At 55.9% G+C, this 17,760-nt stretch overlaps 2 protein-coding genes across 4 annotated transcripts in view; one reads left to right on the top strand and one right to left on the bottom strand.

Moving 5' to 3' along the window:
* The window catches only part of PI4KA (phosphatidylinositol 4-kinase alpha), a 120,563-nt gene extending 110,149 nt beyond the window's left edge, over positions 1-10,414 (top strand). For both annotated transcript variants that reach the window (XM_039242823.1, XM_039242824.1), the window contains 12 exons: positions 1,515-1,644; positions 2,614-2,684; positions 3,932-4,004; positions 4,088-4,158; positions 5,403-5,512; positions 5,963-6,067; positions 6,166-6,291; positions 6,718-6,838; positions 7,329-7,488; positions 8,215-8,304; positions 8,785-8,868; positions 9,958-10,414. In XM_039242823.1, coding sequence (XP_039098754.1) covers positions 1,515-1,644; positions 2,614-2,684; positions 3,932-4,004; positions 4,088-4,158; positions 5,403-5,512; positions 5,963-6,067; positions 6,166-6,291; positions 6,718-6,838; positions 7,329-7,488; positions 8,215-8,304; positions 8,785-8,868; positions 9,958-10,009 — 1,193 coding nt within the window. In that variant the 3' untranslated portion in view covers positions 10,010-10,414. The remainder of the gene's footprint in view (positions 1-1,514; positions 1,645-2,613; positions 2,685-3,931; positions 4,005-4,087; positions 4,159-5,402; positions 5,513-5,962; positions 6,068-6,165; positions 6,292-6,717; positions 6,839-7,328; positions 7,489-8,214; positions 8,305-8,784; positions 8,869-9,957) is intronic.
* Positions 10,415-14,839: 4,425 nt separating this feature from the next.
* On the bottom strand, positions 14,840-17,230 carry TMEM191C (transmembrane protein 191C). Of its 2 annotated transcripts, none has more exons than XM_039242893.1 (10): positions 17,039-17,230; positions 16,626-16,749; positions 16,381-16,431; positions 16,153-16,230; positions 15,968-16,018; positions 15,784-15,843; positions 15,574-15,638; positions 15,419-15,491; positions 15,155-15,195; positions 14,840-15,074 (listed from the first exon to the last, which is right to left on the bottom strand). In XM_039242893.1, the coding sequence occupies exons 1-10, from the start codon at positions 17,191-17,193 to the stop codon at positions 14,870-14,872; spliced, it is 903 nt and encodes a 300-aa protein (XP_039098824.1). In that variant the 5' UTR covers positions 17,194-17,230; the 3' UTR covers positions 14,840-14,869. The 2 variants fall into 2 exon arrangements, with proteins under 2 accessions (XP_039098824.1, XP_039098823.1); XM_039242892.1 differs by having other exon boundaries at positions 15,968-16,024.
* Between the last annotated feature and the right edge of the window lie 530 nt (positions 17,231-17,760).

Consider the following 17,760-nt stretch of genomic DNA (forward strand, 5'->3'; position numbering starts at 1 on the left):
CCTTCAACACCCAGCAGGAGCAGGATCCTCCTCCTTGGTGAAACCTTTGCTAACCTCCCTCCAGATGTCCTGCTCACCCTGGCACCATCCTGCAGCTCCCCAGGCACATGTGGGAGCCTCCTGCTCAGGCCAAGCTTCTCCTCATGCTGTGCTTGACCCAGGGACTCCATGTGGGGGCGAGGCGGCCACCCAGGGCAACGGTCCTCAAACAGAGGTTGTCCACATCTTCACACCCTTAAAAACTAGTGAGGCCCCCGGAGAGCTTTGGTTTACATGGGCTTTGGTTCCCAGTGTTAACCAACATTAGACATGAAAACTGACACATTTAAAAAATAATACAAGCCCATCACATAGTAACATAAATATTTTTATGAAAAACAATTCTTAAAAAGCTCAAAAAGGAGAAAAGTGGTGTTGCTTTACAGTTGTACAGATCTCTTTAATGTCTGTAACAATGCCACAGCATCTTTAGTAAAAGACAGCAGGACTCTCCTTCTGCTTCTGCATTTACCCTGTTGGAATAGGTTGTTTGGTTGAAGTAAATGCGGGGAATTCAGCCTGGCAGACACGTGGCTGTAAAAGGAAGGAGCGTTTTAGTGGATTTTCCGGTCATTCCAGGTGGTCTCATCCCTGGTGATACTGCACCAAATGCAACAAGTGATAGTTTCTTAAAGGTGAATTGCGATGTGGATTTAAAATCATGACAGCGAGTTTCTCGTGCTCTTTCTTTGAAGCCCATTGGTCTACCCAGCACTTACCACACCCCCCGCAGGACTTCACAGCATTCAAATTCACATTTGCCAATGCCTTACCAAACAGAAACATTGTCAAGTGCTGGGGAGCTGTCAAGCTCACTGGCACCGATGCAACTTTTCCAAAACTTTGTGGTTTTCCTTACGTGGCAGATTCGACTTGCTGATTTTTAAGAAAATATCTGCCATGTACCTAAGTCCAAATAACTATTTTTGTCAGTCACTCTTTCAAGTAAAAATGACGTTCCCTGAAACAGAAGTTCCTTCAGCTCAAAAGTCAAACCAACACAAGGTGCTGTCCCTCGAGACCACAGCATTGCATGCTTCACGTGCAGCAGGGGCTCCGGGCACTGTCCATTTCACCACACAGAATGTTAGACGTACTCAGGGTAGAGTTCAATCAAATGAGTCATTGCTCATCGCCTCACCAGGGATATTCTTAGTGATACTGGCTTTTGTTCCCACCATGGGAGCAGAGCCAGGAGGATCCAGTGACCACCAGTACCTTGTCCAACTGCTTGTGCACAGCCTCCAAGTGTCTACACAGCAAGGAGGGCAAACGCCCTGTCAGTATAGTTTTGGCTGGGGGGGGTGGGGGGGACTGCTGAAGGGTCCCAGGGACCCTCCAGGCATCTGCAGACCACACTCAGAAGGGCTGGCCTCAGTGCTGGGGACATCTGGACACCTGGACTGTACATCTGGCAGATGCGTGGGGTTTCTTTGAGGGCCTTCGGTGGCTCACCCCCTTGGTTTCTCTGCCAGCTGACATTGGCGACCTCCTGGAGCAGTTAGTGGAGGAGATCACAGGCTCCTTGTCGGGCCCAGCCAAGGACTTCTACCAGCGGGAATTTGATTTCTTTAACAAGATCACCAACGTGTCCGCCATCATCAAGTAAGTGGCTTCAGTCCTGGCCTATGGGAATTGCACGGAGGATCCCCGCTGGTTCTAATGAACAGCCAGGGCTGAGAATCTCTGCCCTGGCAAGTCAGGTCTCTTGAAAGTGTAGCAAAATGCGCAGCTGTGCAAATTTCAGAAAACATAGCTTAGTTTCATTCTAGATACTGCCCCCTAATTTGAAACCACTCTGCTCTCTCCAAGTCCTAAAGGGTGTTAGGAAAACCAGACTCCTTTGCAGCTCCCAATGTCGTTTTACTGATTTATCTCCTGGGCCGTCCATTTGTGAGGGCTGGAGTCAGCTGGCCAAGTGGCTGGGAGAAGCCCCAGCAGAGGGAGCACTGGCTGCCTGTTTTCTCAGGTGCCTCATTCCCTGGGCTGTATCCCAGTACTCGGGCTTCTCTCACCTTGGTCACCAAGTGGCCTAGACTGTGTGCCCTGAGGCTCTTTCCTGGGCACGGTACTAAGTAGAGCGGTGATGTAGCAGCTTCTAGCCTACAAAGATAAAGGGGTGGGGGGTGGCATTTCCTGGGCACCACATCAGGCACCTGATCCCATTTTACCTTGTCATCCTCATCCTAGGGATGCAGGAAGTCGAAGGGGTCTGCCCAAAGTCAGGCTGCAAGTGAGCAACAGAAGCAGCACTTGAGCATAGACCCCAGAGCCAACTGTGTCCCCTGTGTGTCTCTGACAGCAAGACACACACCCCACACACAGGCAAGGGGCAGCGACCGCCAGAAAACTCCACCTTGGTCCCCCAGGAGCCATGAAGCCGACGACTAGGGGACAAGGACCCCTTGGAGTGGCTTCCCAGAAGAACTGGTCTAGCAGGGCCTTCAGTAGTAGCTAGAACTAGGAGAAGAGGAATGGAGAGTCAGACAGGAGGGGCCCTGGGCTGCCCCCCAGGAACCCCAGGGGGCTAGTTCCTGCAGAGACAAAGCAAAGCATTTCTGTCCTGTTTCTCAGGCCCTACCCTAAAGGCGATGAGAGGAAGAAGGCATGCCTGTCAGCTCTGTCTGAAGTGAAAGTGCAGCCTGGTGAGCAACCCCTCTTTTAGCTGATGAGACAGACCTCTTCCTGAGGGTGGGCAGTGCGGGTGGGCACCGGGATCAGGGAGGCGGCCAGCCCATGCTAGCCTGGGGCCTGGGACGCTGGTGTTCCTCTCCATAATCTGCCCGATGAGCTGGGAGCTACTTCTCAACAGACACTCTTTATCTTCCTTGCTGCTTTCTGTTTTTCTTAAACCCCAGACACTGTCCTTGGCAGCCATTTTTCTAGAAGTTTCCTGAACTCCAGTAGAACAGGAGCAACACAGGCCACACAGGCTGTGGGCATGGGTGGGGGTGTCACAGGTGTACTGGGCCCAGGACACCCACAGCAGCTGACCTTTTCGTGACTCGTCGAGTTGAGCTCCCTGCCCTGCCCAGTGCAAACAGTAGCTCAGCTTCTCAGAGAAGGCTCGACATCCACGCAGGCCTTGGTTTCTCTGCTCAGCAAGCCCCCGGACTCCTACAGCCCATGCTGCCGGGTCTTGTCCTGGAGGCACTGGGGAGCCAGCCAGGACTCCAGGGCAGAGCAGTAGATTGCGCTACTGAGAGAGAGACTGGAACTGGCCAGGGAAGGAGGGTGTGTGGACATGGAGGGGACAGCATGTTCCTTCTGCTCCTCCTTCCCCTGGTAGCAAAGCCCACCTGACCCCACAGCAAGGCCTCACTTTGCTTCCCAGAAGATCCAGGACTTCCTGTGTCAGGACCTCTCCTGGAAGCCCACTCCCTGGCTGGGATCTCTCCCACTTCTTGGGTCTCAGGGAGCACACCCTAGCCCCCTGGGGGAACTGCCAGTTCCTGGACCAGGAATAGGCTTTCTCTTGTCCTGCCTACTTGACATGTGTGCTGAGAGAGGGGAGCTACAGTCAGTGGATGAGTGTAAGAACTGCCTCCAGGTAAATGGAGGCAGGGTAGGAAGCTCCTGCACGTGCCCTGTGAGAGCAGCCAGCTCCGTGCCTGGCACTGGACAGCCGGTGGGCCCCCAAGGAGCAGCGTGCTAGGTCTGTAAAGCCGAGGGTTGATGTGTCCTCCTGAAGTATCTCTTGGGATGTGGCAGCTCCTTTGTTAGGTATCAGGAAGGGTCCTGGGAAAGACCACAGATCAGGGAGGATGAGCCCATAATGGCCACAGAATAAAATATTGGTGCCTCAGGTGAGGACCTAGAAGCTCCATCTGGGGGGGGCGGGGAGGGGGGTTATATTTGGGCTCCCTGTGACTTCCTCTCTGTCCCTGCACAGGCTGCTACCTACCCAGCAACCCCGAGGCCATTGTGCTGGATATCGACTACAAGTCTGGGACGCCCATGCAGAGGTGAGAGGCTGCCTGTCTTTGCAGTTCCCTCGCACACAGTTCTCATTTGCTTCAGCACCTATGTTCCTTCTGTTGTTTTGCAGTGCTGCAAAAGCCCCATATCTGGCTAAGTTTAAGGTGAAACGATGCGGCGTTAGTGAACTGGAAAAAGAAGGTCAGTGAAGAAGTTCTAACACAGCTTGGGATCTAAGTGTTTTCTCTGGAAGAGGCCAGTTTTAGGGACATATTTAGTTTACTACCAGCTCCCCATGAAAGATGACGTCTATCCACGCTCAGTCTGAGCCCTTGTTTAGGAATGTCACAGAGCTTGTGTACAGTGACAGAGACCTCTGGAAACCAGCCCCAGGTCAGCCATCAAGTCCAGGAGGCACCTTCCTGAGGCTGAGTAGCCCAGAGCTTTGGGGGGATACCATGCAGATGACACAGCCTGGGTGGCCTCAGCAACAGAAATTTATTCTGGAGGCCAGGAGTGCCACATCGGGGTGTCGGCAGGGCCATGCTCCTTTTGAAGGGTTCTAGGGTAGAATCTGTTCCATGTATTTCTCCCAGCTTCTGGTGGTTGCTGGCAGGCCTTCGCAATCCTTGGCATCTTCATCATTCTGACCTCTGCCTCTGTCTTCACAAGGCTTCCTCTCTGTGTGCCCATGTCCATTTCCCTCCTCTGATAAGGGCACCAGTTATTGGATAAGGGCCCACCCTAACACTCATTAACTTGACTGCATGTGCAAAGATACTACTGCCAAAAATGGTCACATTGTGCAGTTTTTTGTTTTTTAATGTTTTATTTATTTCTGAGAGAGAGACAGTGTGAGCAGGGAAGGGTTAGAGAGAGAGGGAGACACAGAATCTGAAACAGTCTCCAGGCTCTGAGCCGGCAGTCAGCACAGAGCCCGACGTGGAGCTCAAACCCACGAACCGTGAGATCATGACCTGAGCCAAAGTTGGATGCTTAACCGACTGAGCCACCCAGGCGCCTCCACATTGTACAGTTTTGAGTGGGCATGAATTTTGGGATGGGGGTGTGGCCCCCCACCAGTGTGGGGACATGCCTTCCATGGCCTTCCCTGCACTCTGGCCCCCAGGTGCCCTAGGATGCAGACAAGCACACACCACTGCCCCCCAGCTCATAATGCCCGCTGCTGATTCCAGGCGCACCTGGGTCTCCACTTCCAATGAAAGAAGGGCTCTATCTTCAGTTCCATTTAAGCCTAAACATTCTTCAGAAGAGATCCCAGGCCCCATGGCTCCACCTGCTGACCCCAGGTGTCTGCTGGGCCTCTTTGGCCTCCTTGGGCCTTTGCAGAGACAATCCCCATGATCCCCAGTGTTCCTGGCAGGTGAGCAGGGCCTCTCCCTGCCTCCAGGCTAACAGGCTGCCTCTCCACCCCCTACATGCAGGTCTTCGGTGCCGCTCGGACTCTGAGGACGAGTGTGGCACACAGGAGGCTGATGGCCAAAAGATCTCGTGGCAGGCGGCCATCTTCAAAGTGGGAGACGACTGCCGACAGGTAGTAAGGGGGCCAGGCCTGCCCTCTTTCCAAGGCTCCAGGTGCACTTCGGGGTCACACCTCACCTCACAACCACAATCTTTGTTTCCCACATTGGGTTGAGGAGCTACAGAGGAAACCAGGGCTCTCTGCCAAACCAGGGGTCTCTCCAGCAGCTCCCACCCACTGTCCATCCCCTGGCCGCCCACAGGGGGCTGCCCTGGGGCACAGGCACTCCTGACTTGCATCCCCCATTGGACAGCGTGGGCGCAGTTTAGCCCAGTGCCTGGTGGTCAGAGCCCAGCCCAGCATGCTGTGCACTGAGGCCAGATGCTCCAGACCCCTGCTCAGCCATGGCCTCCCTCTTTCTCCTTCCCTCCCTCTCTCTTCACTGGCAGGGCTGCTAGCAATCCTGTGAACTAGAGCACAGGAGGCGGCCAGCTGACCACCCCTTATCTCCCTGGTCTCCAGGACATGCTGGCCCTGCAGATTATTGACCTTTTCAAGAACATCTTCCAGCTGGTTGGCCTGGACCTCTTTGTCTTCCCCTACCGGGTCGTGGCTACCGCCCCTGGGGTAAGTTCCCTGCACAGGAGCCCAGGGGCTGTTCCCAGTGCCTCAGGCCAAGATGGGTCCTGCCTGCAGGCCTCAGCACCTGGCATCTTCCTCCCCAGTGCGGAGTGATTGAGTGCATCCCCGACTGTACCTCCCGGGACCAGCTGGGCCGCCAGACGGACTTCGGCATGTACGACTACTTCACGCGCCAGTATGGGGACGAGTCCACCCTGGCCTTTCAGCAGGTGACCAGCGGGGCAGCCCCCAGGCCAGAGGTTGCTTGTGCTCTCCATCCCATCATTCCCAGCACTGCTTATGGGCCAGCACCCTGCTTCCCAGAGTCCTTGTATGTTAGGGGGTAAAACCAGGGCACCTCATAACCTCCTTTGGGATTCAAAGGAACCTTGAGATGGGCTCGTCAGGAGAAAGCAAATTCTTGGTTGTGGAAGGAAGGAGCTAAATCCCTAAACCCACAGACACAGTCACTTGTCACTCCTGTTCCCAAGATCTGGCCTGCCGATTTGGGCTCTGCCTCTAAGGCTGGGAACGAGAGCCCAGAGAACGCCCCTAGGCCCCGGGGTCCCAGGAACAAGGCGGGAGAACGCCCACAAGGTCCTGGGTGGTGCAGCCCTTGAGGGCCATCCGCGAGCACCTGGGCTCTCTCCACACAGGCGCGCTACAACTTTATCCGGAGCATGGCTGCCTACAGCCTCCTGCTGTTCCTGCTGCAGATCAAGGACAGGCACAACGGCAACATCATGCTGGACAAGAAGGGCCACATCATCCACATCGGTCAGCCAGCTCCCAGCGCCACCCGTCTCCTCTCCCTTCCCCGCCTAGAGCCCAGAGCAGGACACCAATCCCCAACCCACAGACGAGCCAACCATGCTTGAGTCACCCAGCCAGGAAGGGTCCGGGTCAGGGTTCAAGTCCAGCTTTGAGACCAGAGCTGTTGGCCGCTAGGCTCCGGGGGCGAGTAGCAGCGGGCCCACAGTGCACGGGGCACTCTGGGGTTGGAAATGGGAACCTGGCAGAGCACAGCTCATCCGGCCTCAGGGCCAGCCTCAGCTCTGCTCCAGCCTGGCTCCCCACCTCCATCTCTTCTTTTCTTTCCTGCCTGCTGTCACCCCCCACCCTGCCGCCCCACCATCTCCAAGTAAACATGGGCTGGGACCAGCTTGTGGGGTGTGGGGAGCCCGTGCCTCCAAACCCTGGGTGAAGCACACCTGTTTCTCTGCCCTGGCACCTGATCCTGTCACGAATGGCTTTGGGGGTTTTGCAGACTTTGGCTTCATGTTCGAAAGCTCCCCAGGCGGCAACCTCGGCTGGGAACCAGACATCAAGCTGACCGATGAAATGGTGATGATCATGGGGGGCAAGATGGAGGCTACACCCTTCAAGTGGTTCATGGAGATGTGTGTCCGTGGCTACCTGGCTGTGCGGTGAGCTCCAGAAGGGGGATACCATGACAGTGGGGAGGAGGGTGGGCCGGCGGGCACCAGTCCTGCATGCCACTTATCCCACCAGATCCCTCAGAGGTCCCATGGGGCTGTCTCAGCCCCCTTTTTGGATGGAGGGACTGTGGTTCAGAGAGAGCACGGCAGGTGCGAGAGGCTACCTGCTGGCCCAGACAGCCTGGGCCTTGCCTTCCCATCGCCACTCTGCCCACCTGTGCCAATGATTTGCTGGGTGTCTGGGAGTCAGTGTCCCACCGCATTTTTAAGTCTTCTGGGTATGGCCTTGCCTGGCAACACCTTGGGCTCCCCACTCTGAGCACGCCATTCACCCCTTCACCCAAGCCTGAGCCTTTGCCGCCACACAGTGGGATGGTAGCACCTGGACTCCAGCCCGGAGTCTGTTGGAGCCTGCGTCATGCCCGCTCAGTGCAACTGCCCCGCAAGAGGAGGAGGGTCAGGGTGTGTTTGCCCTACATGCCTGCACTTCCTCAGCTGGGCACAGACACTATGGCTGGAGGCCTCAAGTGGGCAGACCGGGGCAGGATGCTCAGCCTGTTCAAGATGTGTGAGCAGCTCCAGCCTGGCCGCTGCAGGGAGATGGGCCGCCGTGTGCAGCTGTCGGGTGGTGGCCGGGTTACAGGAGTGCAAGCAAGGCCAAGGCCACCCCACTCAGGCCAGCCTCCTTCCCCTTCCCTCCCTGTGTCTCCCCAGGCCCTACATGGATGCAGTCGTCTCTCTGGTCACTCTCATGTTGGACACGGGCCTACCCTGCTTCCGTGGCCAGACAATCAAGCTCTTGAAGTAGGTCCTGGGCAGATGCGCAGGCCATTTGGGGGGTAGTTGTCCCCTCAAGGTGGGAGCCTCTCAAGTGCTGGTGAATGTGATCATTATCAAGGCCAAGCGCTCTCCTCAACCCGAGAGCACACAGGGTTCCTGGGTGAGGCGCTGTCAGCACACCAGGGCTGCGGACATACCAGGTATCCCTTCATGTCTGGAGGATGCAGGGCCAGCCCCTGCCTCCAGGCCTGAGGCTTGCAGCGGCTTGGCCCCAGGTGGTGCTGGGGAAAGGGACAGGCCCTCCAAAGCCAGCCGGGAACAGTGTCCTTGCCCCATACAGCTATTCCCAGGAGGGAACGTTCCCTCAGCCGACCTTCACCTGAACAAATTCCCACAAATGCTAAGTGGTGTGTTAGCAAGACCACATCCCACAAGGACAGTAGCCCAGAGGGAGCAGCTTCCACGGGTGGCAGGGGACAGCCCTGACACTGCCCTCACCCCCAGGCACAGGTTCAGCCCCAACATGACAGAGAGAGAGGCTGCGAACTTCATCATGAAGGTCATTCAGAGCTGCTTCCTCAGTAACAGGTGAGTCTCCCCCTTCCGCTTTCCCCTCCGGAGCCAGCTGCCACACACCAGTGTTTTCTGGGCACCTTGTGTGGGCCCACGCCTGGGCCAAAGTGTCAAGGATGCTGCTGTCCCGGGGGACTCTGAACCACAGGTCCTGAAGAGACCCCTCAAGGGGTGACAGGGTGCTGGGTTAGAGGGGCTGGGGATGTGCCGAGGGGGACATGCAACCGAGCCCTAAAGACCTGTGCCCGCCTGGGACCCAGCCTGCCAGGCCAGGCGAGCTGCTGGTGCAAAGGGCACACGGGGAGGTGAGCCCAGCCCGGCCTGGCCTGGCCTAGGAGCAGAAAGAGCTCTGAGAGGCCTCAGCCCCACCCCTGCTTCCCCACACTTTCCTCAGGCTGCTGCCTGGGTGGTGACAGGCGGGCCAGGGTGGGGACAGGCCAGTTGGCCATTATGATAGTGGGGCCATGAGAAGAGGTGGGTTCCAGGTCTGAAGGCAGAGCGGGCCAAGCACCTGGGCAGCTGGGGAGCCGAGCTTCCCCCCTGGGAGGGGGAGACATGGACTCAGAGGAAGGCCACGAGCCAGCCCGGTGGGCCTGATAGGAGCAGAGGAACGGGAGGCAGCTCACGGGCAAGCCTGGGGAAGACGACGCGGGCTGTAGAAGGCAGGACGAGGGAGGGCTCTTCTGATTGTCTCGTTGGCAAAGCGGGACAGGCGTGTGTTGTGGGGCGTGGCGGGAGGACGACGAGCTCTCGTTGTGCGCCGTGTGCCAGGCCAGGGGGCGGACTCACTCCCGGTGTCTGGGGACATGGAAGATCCTTGGTTGGCAACCCCCCCCTCGCCAGAGTGTGGGGCACAGTGGTGTTTGGCTGAGGAGGCCCAGGAGGAGACAGCAGAATGGGGCTCACGCAGCCATTGTCGCTGGTGGGGAAAGGAATGTCCCCAGAAGAGAGGCCAGGGGGCCTGCGATTTTGCATTTGCACCTTCAGAGAGGGGCTAGGGGACACTTCCCAAGCACAGCTCTCCAGGAAGACATGAAGGACGCAGAGGGGTGACGGACGCAGACCAGACGGTCTCCTTACAGCCTCCCTCCACTGTCCTTTCAGGAGCCGGACCTACGACATGATCCAGTACTATCAGAACGACATCCCCTACTGAGGGTGGAGCCGGACCAGTTATCGTGGCCGCCCCCCCCCCCCCCAAGCCGTCCTGCAATCATGGAGCTGAGTGAGCACATCCCCACCCTGGCTGCTGTTCGTGGTCGGAACTGCTGGGGGCCCCGTCATTCCATCCATTGGAATTATTTTTATAGGACAAATAGGACAAAAGTCCACCATACAGAGCCTGGCAATCCACTCCTTCCTAGTGTGACCCACATGTGACATGTGAGGCTGAGATGACAATCCTCCGACAACACTCTGCATGGGTGTGAGTAATTCGTTTGCACTGGACACATTCCCAGCACATTCCCTAGGTACATGAAGTATTTTCTTGTGTATAAAAAATTATATTCAACTTAAGATTTAACCAATGTGAACAAAATAAAACCAACGAAAGTGTGAATCCCAGGTGTACATTCGGCTGAGGGGTGATTCCTGGATACACTGGGAAGGGAACAGTGCAGTGTTTCCTTTCCCGCCAGGAGTGTGGCCTCAGGGAAGCCTCTAGGGGCCCAGGTCATGCACTGAAAATAACACTGCATTTTCCCGACGTGCTCTGTTCTGGCTTCTATGGAGACCACCCAACCGCCCCATCCATGTCGCTTGCTGCCACAGGTGTGGCTCCGTGTCCTGCCTCTGCTCCGGGACTCCAAAACCTTTGTGCAGCCAGCCCCCAACAGCCACCTACTCCCACCCACCCTGACCCTCTAATTAAGCAGGTAGGAAGGCCCCAAACTAAAAGGGCGACACAGAGCAACTACAAATGTCACTAAAGTTTAAAGAGCATTTTTAGCTTTAAATAGTAGATCTAGATGAAGAGAAAACCAGAGAACAAATTACCCAAAATAAAGCAAAAGGGAAAGCTGAAGGAGAAGCTTCCGGTGGGATTCCAGAGTTGATGGTAAACACAAATACTCCACTTCAGGAAGCACAGTTGAGTCCTGAGCAGTATCAATAAGAAAAGAAGGGGCGCCTGGCTGGCTCAGTCAGTAGGTAGAGCATGCAACTCTTGGATCTCAGGGTTGTGAGTTCAAGCCCTACGTTGGGTGTGAAGCCTACTTAAAAAAAAAAGCCAATTATGTAAGTAAAAAATCAGAAGGGAGTGCTGGATAGCTATGTAAGTGTCAGACTCTTGATTTTGGCTCATTCATGATCAGGTCATGATCTCACAGTTCATGGGATTGAGCCCTGCACTAGGATTCTCTCTCTCTTCCTCTGCCCCTCCTTTGCTCTCTCTCTCACTCTCTCCCTCCTCCCCCGTCTCTCTCCCTCTTTCGCTCTCAAAATAAATAAATAAATAATCCAAAAGAAGGAAAGGAAGAGATAATAGATGGGACAGAGAAATCCTGTGACATTAGACCTTAGTCTAGTTATATCATTAGGTTACGTAGCAGTGGCCGAACCACTGCAATTAAAGGCATGATTGCAACGTGGATGAAAGAGGAAGAACCAAGCAGGGGCTAATAAGATGCATGTTCAATATAAAGCCATAACCCTAAGGTGAAGAATATTCAGAAAAAGATTTACTGTCCATAATCCTGTGTGCAAGTTTTTGAAGCAAAATTTGACAGAATTCTAACAATTCCACGGTTAGAGCTGGAAATTTTAACAGCCTACTCTTCACAATTGATAGAACACTGGCCGAGAAAGTCAGTGAACACAGGAGACCTGAACATCCATCTGCCCACCTGGCCTGGCACCCTCCCAGGGCACCTGGGCGGCTCAGTCCGTTGAGTGTGTGACTTCGGCTACGGTCAAGATCTCGCAGTTCTGGAGTTTGAGCCCCACATTGGGGCTCTCTACTGTCAGTGCAGAGATCACTTTGGATCCTCCGTCCCCCTCTCTCTGCCCCTGCCTTGCTTGCACGCTCTCTCTCTCAAACATTTAAAAGATTTCAATAAGATGAAAAATAAAACACGCAACAGCAATGGCGTGGTGTTATCCCTGCCACCGTCACAGGCTGGCTGGCTCCTGGGCCACAAGGCAAGTCTCAGCATCATACAGCATCTGTTCCCGCTCTGTCCCCGCAGGATGAAGTTAGGGATCAATAACCATAAGCTATCTGGAAGAACCCTAGATATTTAGAAATTAAAAGAGTAGAACTAAAATACTAGACCAAGTACATAGATGATCCGAGAGAGTGACCAAAGTCAACATGCTTTAAGGTAGTGGCTGGGGTGGATGGTAGAATGAGCCAAGTTCAAATAGAAAGATACCAGAGGGGTGCCTGGCTCAGTAGGTGGAGCATGTGACACTTGATCTCAGGAGCATGGGTTCAAGACCCACAATGGGCCTAGAGCTTCCTTAAGGGGAGAAAATAAAAGGGAGGGGGGAGGCACCTGGGTGGCTCACTCTGTTAAGCATCTGACTCCATCTCAGCTCAGGTCTTGATCTCAGGGTCATGAGTTCAAGCCCAGCATTGAGCTTTATGCTAGGCAAGAACCCTACTTAAAAAAGTAGATGGAACTAGAGTTTATGCTAAGCGAAACATCAGTCAAAGACAAATACCATATGATTTCACTCATACGGAATTTAGAACACAAAACAGGTGAACATAAGGGAAAGGAAGCAAAAATAATATAAAAACAGGGAACCAAACCTTAAGAGACAAATACAGAGAACAAACAGGGCTGCTGGCGGGGTGCTGGGTTTCGGGAAGGGTTAAAAGGGTGAGGGGCATTGAGGGGGGTAGTTGTTGGGATGAGCACTGGGTGTTATATGTAAGTGATGATTCACTAAATTCTATTTGTGAAATTATCATACTATCTGTAAACTAGGATTTAAATTTTAAAAATAATAAAAATATAAAAAATTTTTAAAGATACCAGAAAATAGGGTGTAATTTGAAGATCAACCAGAAGATAAGGGTGGGAGGAGGAGTAGGGGAGGAGCAGAGAGAGAGAGAGAGAGAGAGAGAGAATCCCAAGCAGGCTCCGAACTGTCAGCACAGAGCCCAACATGGAGCTCTCTCTCATGTGAGATCATGACCTGAATGGAAGTTGGATGCTCCACCGACAGCCACCCATTTTTTTCTTATTTTTAAAAAAAACAAAAGAAATGTTCGTGAGGATGTGGGGAAATGGGAACCCTTGCGCTCTGCTGGTAGAAACGTAAAGTGCAGCAGCCACTGTGGAACACAGTAGAGCCAGTCCTCAGAAAAACAAACACAGAAGTACTAATCCAGCAGTTCCACTTCTGTGTACACACCCAAAAGAAGTGAAAGCGGGGACTCAAATATTTGTTCACAGAAGCATTATTTACAACTACACGGTGGAAACAACCCAAATGTCCATCTATGCATGAATCGATAAACAAGATGGTTAACAACACAATGTTATAATGACTGGATAAACAAAACGCTTACACCAATTAAAAGTATTAAAGGGGGGTGCCTGGTGGCTCAGTCCATTAAGGGTCAGACTCGATTTCTTGCCATGATCTCAAGGTTTGTGGGTTCGAGTCCACATTGGGCTCTGTGCTGACAGTGTGGATGGAGCCTGCTTGGGATTCTCTCTCTCTCTCTCTCTCTCTCTCTCTCTCTCTCTCTCTCTCTCTCTCTTACCCCCTCCACTGCCCTGCCTCTCTCTGCCCCCCACCCCCGCTCGCTCTCTTGCTTTCTCTCTCCAAATAAATTTTTTTAAAAAGTAAGGTATGAGAGGGGCAACTGGTTGGCTGAGTTAAGTGCAGGGCTCTTGATTTCCGCTCAGGTCATCGTCTCATAGTAGGTGAGTTCAAGCCCTGTGACTGGCTGTGCGCTGACAGTGCAGAGCCTGCTTGGGATTCTGTCTCTCTCTCTTTCAAAATAGATAAATAAACTTAAAAAAAAATAAAAATGAACGATCATATGAGAATATCTTTACAACTCCTAAGCATGCGTCAGAAAGAAGGGAACCACCAAGGCGCCCCAAGAATGGATTCTTTTAGAACACAACAGGTACGTCTTAAATTTGATAGAATTTTATACGCAGGATCACATAAACACATTTAACCCCCAAAAGACTAAAAAACACCTACAAATCAGTAAGAAGACGATTGTTTGCAGGCAACAGAAAAAAACCTCTGCCGCACACAAAGAGACACACAGGACAATTTTACTACCCCCCCCCAAAAAATGTAACGGGTAAAAGTGGGGCCGTATTTGTAACAGACAAAAAGGAAACTCAAGGTTCATCATTTCCACTAAGCAGAGCATTTCACGTGGGGGAAAAAAAAAAAAAAAAAAAACGATTCCTCACAAAGCTGCAGTTGCAGTGAGTGGTGAGACCACGCAGCCAGCAGGGCTGGGACTCCCTGAAAGCGGGGCGGAGCACAGGAGAGGAATGCCCAGACCCGCACCCCGAAGAACCGACCCTGAAAAAAACCAGAGATGCTGTGGGGATCTAAATCACCCCACGCAGCCCGGCCAGGGGCACCACGGATCTCCACCGAGAGGATTTGACCGGCCTGCGCCCCCAACCGCCAGGCTCACTAGCAGGGGGAAAACAAGTTTAGCAAAACATTCTGGCCAACTTCCGAGCTGGTTCAGGCGCGGCAGCAGGGGCTGTAGGAGAGGGGCTCCCGGGAGCCCCTGGGTGCGAGCCAGCCCAAGGCGCGGCTGGCGGACCAGGAATCACCCTGCTCACGCCCGAGTCGCGGGCTCAGCGGACAGGCGCCAGGGACAGCCTTTGCAAACGCAAGCACCGCCTGGAAGGCCCCGCACTCTCTGCGCCGGAGGTGACAGGGCCGCTGGGCTGAGGGACAGACGACACACAACCCCGCCCCAGGGTCTCCCCTCGGCCTCACCTCCCCACCCCCACCAGGCGCCCAGAAACCACACGGGAGACAGAGGTGCAGGTGGCCGCGGCCGGCGTGATGCGCGCTAGGCGGGCAGCAGGCCGCGCGCGCGCAGTTGGAGCAGCTGGGACAGCGTGTAGCGCAGGCGGCGGAAGGCTGCGTCCGAGCCGAGGCGCGGGAGCCCGGGGGGGAGGGCGGAGGGGTTCACCAGCATCAGGTAGAGCGACGGCAGCGCCAGGAAGCCGAGCGGAAGCAAGAGCAGCGTCTGCAGCGCGCCCAGCGCCCACAGCCTGCGGACCCAAGGACCGACGGATAGATGGGCAGTAGCGAGCAAGACGCCCAGCGCGCCCGCCGCCTGCCACTGGCTCACCTGATGCCCGCCCCGACGGTGCCGCCGAAAAGCCGCCTCGCCTGCGGGGAGACGGAGCCGCGTCTAGCTCGGCGCAGGGCGGAGGGGGGCGCGCGAGGTCCGGGTCTCTCAAGGAGCGCGAGGGAGTCGTAAGGCACCAGCCTTACAGGGGTCGCGATTCTGTCTGGGGGTGGGCCCTCGAGGGGAGGTGGGACCCCGTGGGTGTGGGTATCCCTCGTGTGTTGGGTCCCGATTCCGGCGCGCCCCGCTCAGACCAGCGCTCACACGGTCAGCCTTGGCCACCTCTTCCATGAGCGAGCCCGCGCAGTCCTGCATCCGGCGAGGCTGGGAGTCGCACCTGCCGGGAAGGGCATCGAGATGGACGATCTGCCTCGACTCCACAGTCACCCCACCTGACCCCACAGTCCCGAGCCCCTTACAGCTCCGGGCCGCCCCTCGAGGCGTCCAGCGCAGCCGCCGCCTCCATCACCTTTCCCTGCAGCTCCTGAAGGGGGCGAGAGTAAGGCCTCAGGACTGCGAGAGGAGATATCCGGAGGCTGGGAGGCGGAGGCGCAACTTTGGAGATAGAGGAGGTGGAAGCCACAGTGGAGTCGGAGGTGAGCTGTCCTTGGGACTGAGGGCGGCCGTACCTGCAAGACTCCGCTCTGCTCCTGAAAGCTGGCCCAGGCCTCCTCCGTCCGCTGCGCGCCCTTGGATGTGGGGAGCCCCGGTGAGACTCGGGGTAATATATCCCTCTCCATCCTCCTGCACCTGCCCGGGCTCCACCCACACTTGAAACCGACACTCTCTCTCAAGCCCCAGCTCCGCTCGCACCTGCCGCAGGCCCTCGGCCTGCTTGACGTGCTTGGCCTCCACCATCTCCAGCTGTTTCTTCCAACGGATGCAAGGAATGTTAGGAGCCCAGCACGCCCGGAGCCCCACCCACGCACCCGCTCCGCCCACCCCCTCAGGGAGCCGCCCGCGCCGCCGCTTGGGCATTGGGGGCCCCACCCAAACACCTGCAAAGCCATCAGTTGGGTCCCGAGTTGCTGTTCCGCGCGCTGTTGACTCAGTTGTTCCCCTCCGTAGTAGAAGAGCTAGGGATGGGTCTTGTGAAGACGGGGTTTGCGGGGCTTCGAGGGGCAGAGGATGTCCCGGGAGGCCGGGACAGGGTGAAAACAGGGGCGAGGACTGCGGCGGGACTTCCTAGGGGAAGCTAGACACCGAGATTTCCTCCCGGACGTTACCTGACTTGACAGCTCCTCCCACTGCTCCTGCAGCTGCTGGTTGTGTTGCTCCTGCGGATAGGGTTGAGGGGGCAGTCTGGGCCTCTCGGCGACCCCAGCCTCCGCTGCTGGCCTGTCCCCAGGCGGGGCGGGGGCGGGGTCCCCAGCATCGGAACTGCCCCACACGGGGCCCCGACTCTGCCCCTGTCCTAGTCAGGGCCCCGCCCTCTCCGCACGCATCGCCCCAGACCCTGCACAGTCCCCACCAAGTCCTGCTTGCGCTGTTCCGCCGCTTCCAGCAGTGCGCGCGCGTGCTCCGCGCGCTCCCGCGCTGCCTCGCGCGCCTCCCCTCGCAGGGCCCGCGCCGCCTGGCTTTGCTTCCGCTGCAGGCTGCAGAGGGGAAACTGAGGCGGTGCCACCGAGGGAGGCGGCGGGTTTTCAGACTCCCGCGACCCCCGGGAAGGGCCAGTTGCTAGTGGGGCCGAGGAAGCCCGCGCCGGGTCGCCGCACCCTCCCCTTCGTGGGTCCCTTGAGTGGATCTTCCAGGTCCCGCCGGCCTATAGCGGAGTTCGGGCCCGGGCGGGGAGGCCAGCCGCTCTGCCCAGGCCTGGGTGCCACCACCCGTAGTAACGACCCTCGCGCGCCCGCCTCGGCCCGATGAGCCCCGCTCCTGGCGCACCTGCGCTCGCGCTCCCGCAGGTCCTGCAAGCGCCCGGTGAGGCTCTCGCTCTCGGCCTCAAGGCCCCGCACTAGTTCCTCCAGCTCCTGCTTCCGCAGCCGCCCGTCGCGGTTGTCCTTCTGCAGCTGCAGCAGCAGGTCTTGCGTCTCGGCCATGGCTCCGGGGGCTCTGCCCCGCCGCCGCCGCCGCCGCCGCCGCTCTCCTAGGGAATCCGACTCGCGGCCGGCGTCACAATGGGAGTCAGGGGGCCCCCCGAGCGCAGCGCCCCCCGCCCCCAGCCGCCGCAGACGTGGGTCAGGCAGGTTCGCGCTCGTCCCTCACCCGAGAAACGTTACTCAAGAGCCAAGATCGGATTAGTAAGCTTAATAAAATACTAACACCTAATGCACAAAAATGGAGGCAACATTGGTTCCCCAGTGTTGAAGATGGAACTTGCAAACTGATCCGTTTTTCCTGTGGAAAGACTTCGAAATATATATCAGGATCCATACATATGTCCAGATCTTTTGACTCAATTATTCCACTCCTGAAAATTTGTGTGGAGAAGAATTTAAAAAGCAAAATAAAACGCTAGGCATTAAACGGTTCGTTAAAGTGTTCACAGTAATCACAAAAAGGAAGCTTGTAATCATTACAGTGATCTGTTTAAATATTAGGTGGCATGATAGAGATATATCGTCTAGTGAAAAAATATGATTTAGGATTTATGCTAAAATAACTGG

Source organism: Hyaena hyaena, unplaced genomic scaffold (assembly GCF_003009895.1).
Source record: "Hyaena hyaena isolate Hyena2069 unplaced genomic scaffold, ASM300989v1 scaffold_219, whole genome shotgun sequence".
In the NCBI taxonomy this organism is placed as follows: Eukaryota; Metazoa; Chordata; class Mammalia; order Carnivora; family Hyaenidae; genus Hyaena; species Hyaena hyaena.

What these genes read in the sequence shown, in the direction of transcription:
- TMEM191C (XM_039242892.1), bottom strand. Translation starts at nt 17,193, where the DNA reads ATGGCCGAGACGCAAGACCTGCTGCTGCAGCTGCAGAAGGACAACCGC. An exon ending in AGCAGAGCGGAGTCTTGCAG is followed by an intron (nt 15,639 to 15,783) that starts GTACGGCCGCCC and finishes CGCCCCCTTCAG; the next exon opens with GAGCTGCAGGGAAAGGTGAT. An exon ending in ACCGTCGGGGCGGGCATCAG is followed by an intron (nt 15,075 to 15,154) that starts GTGAGCCAGTGG and finishes TTGGGTCCGCAG; the next exon opens with GCTGTGGGCGCTGGGCGCGC.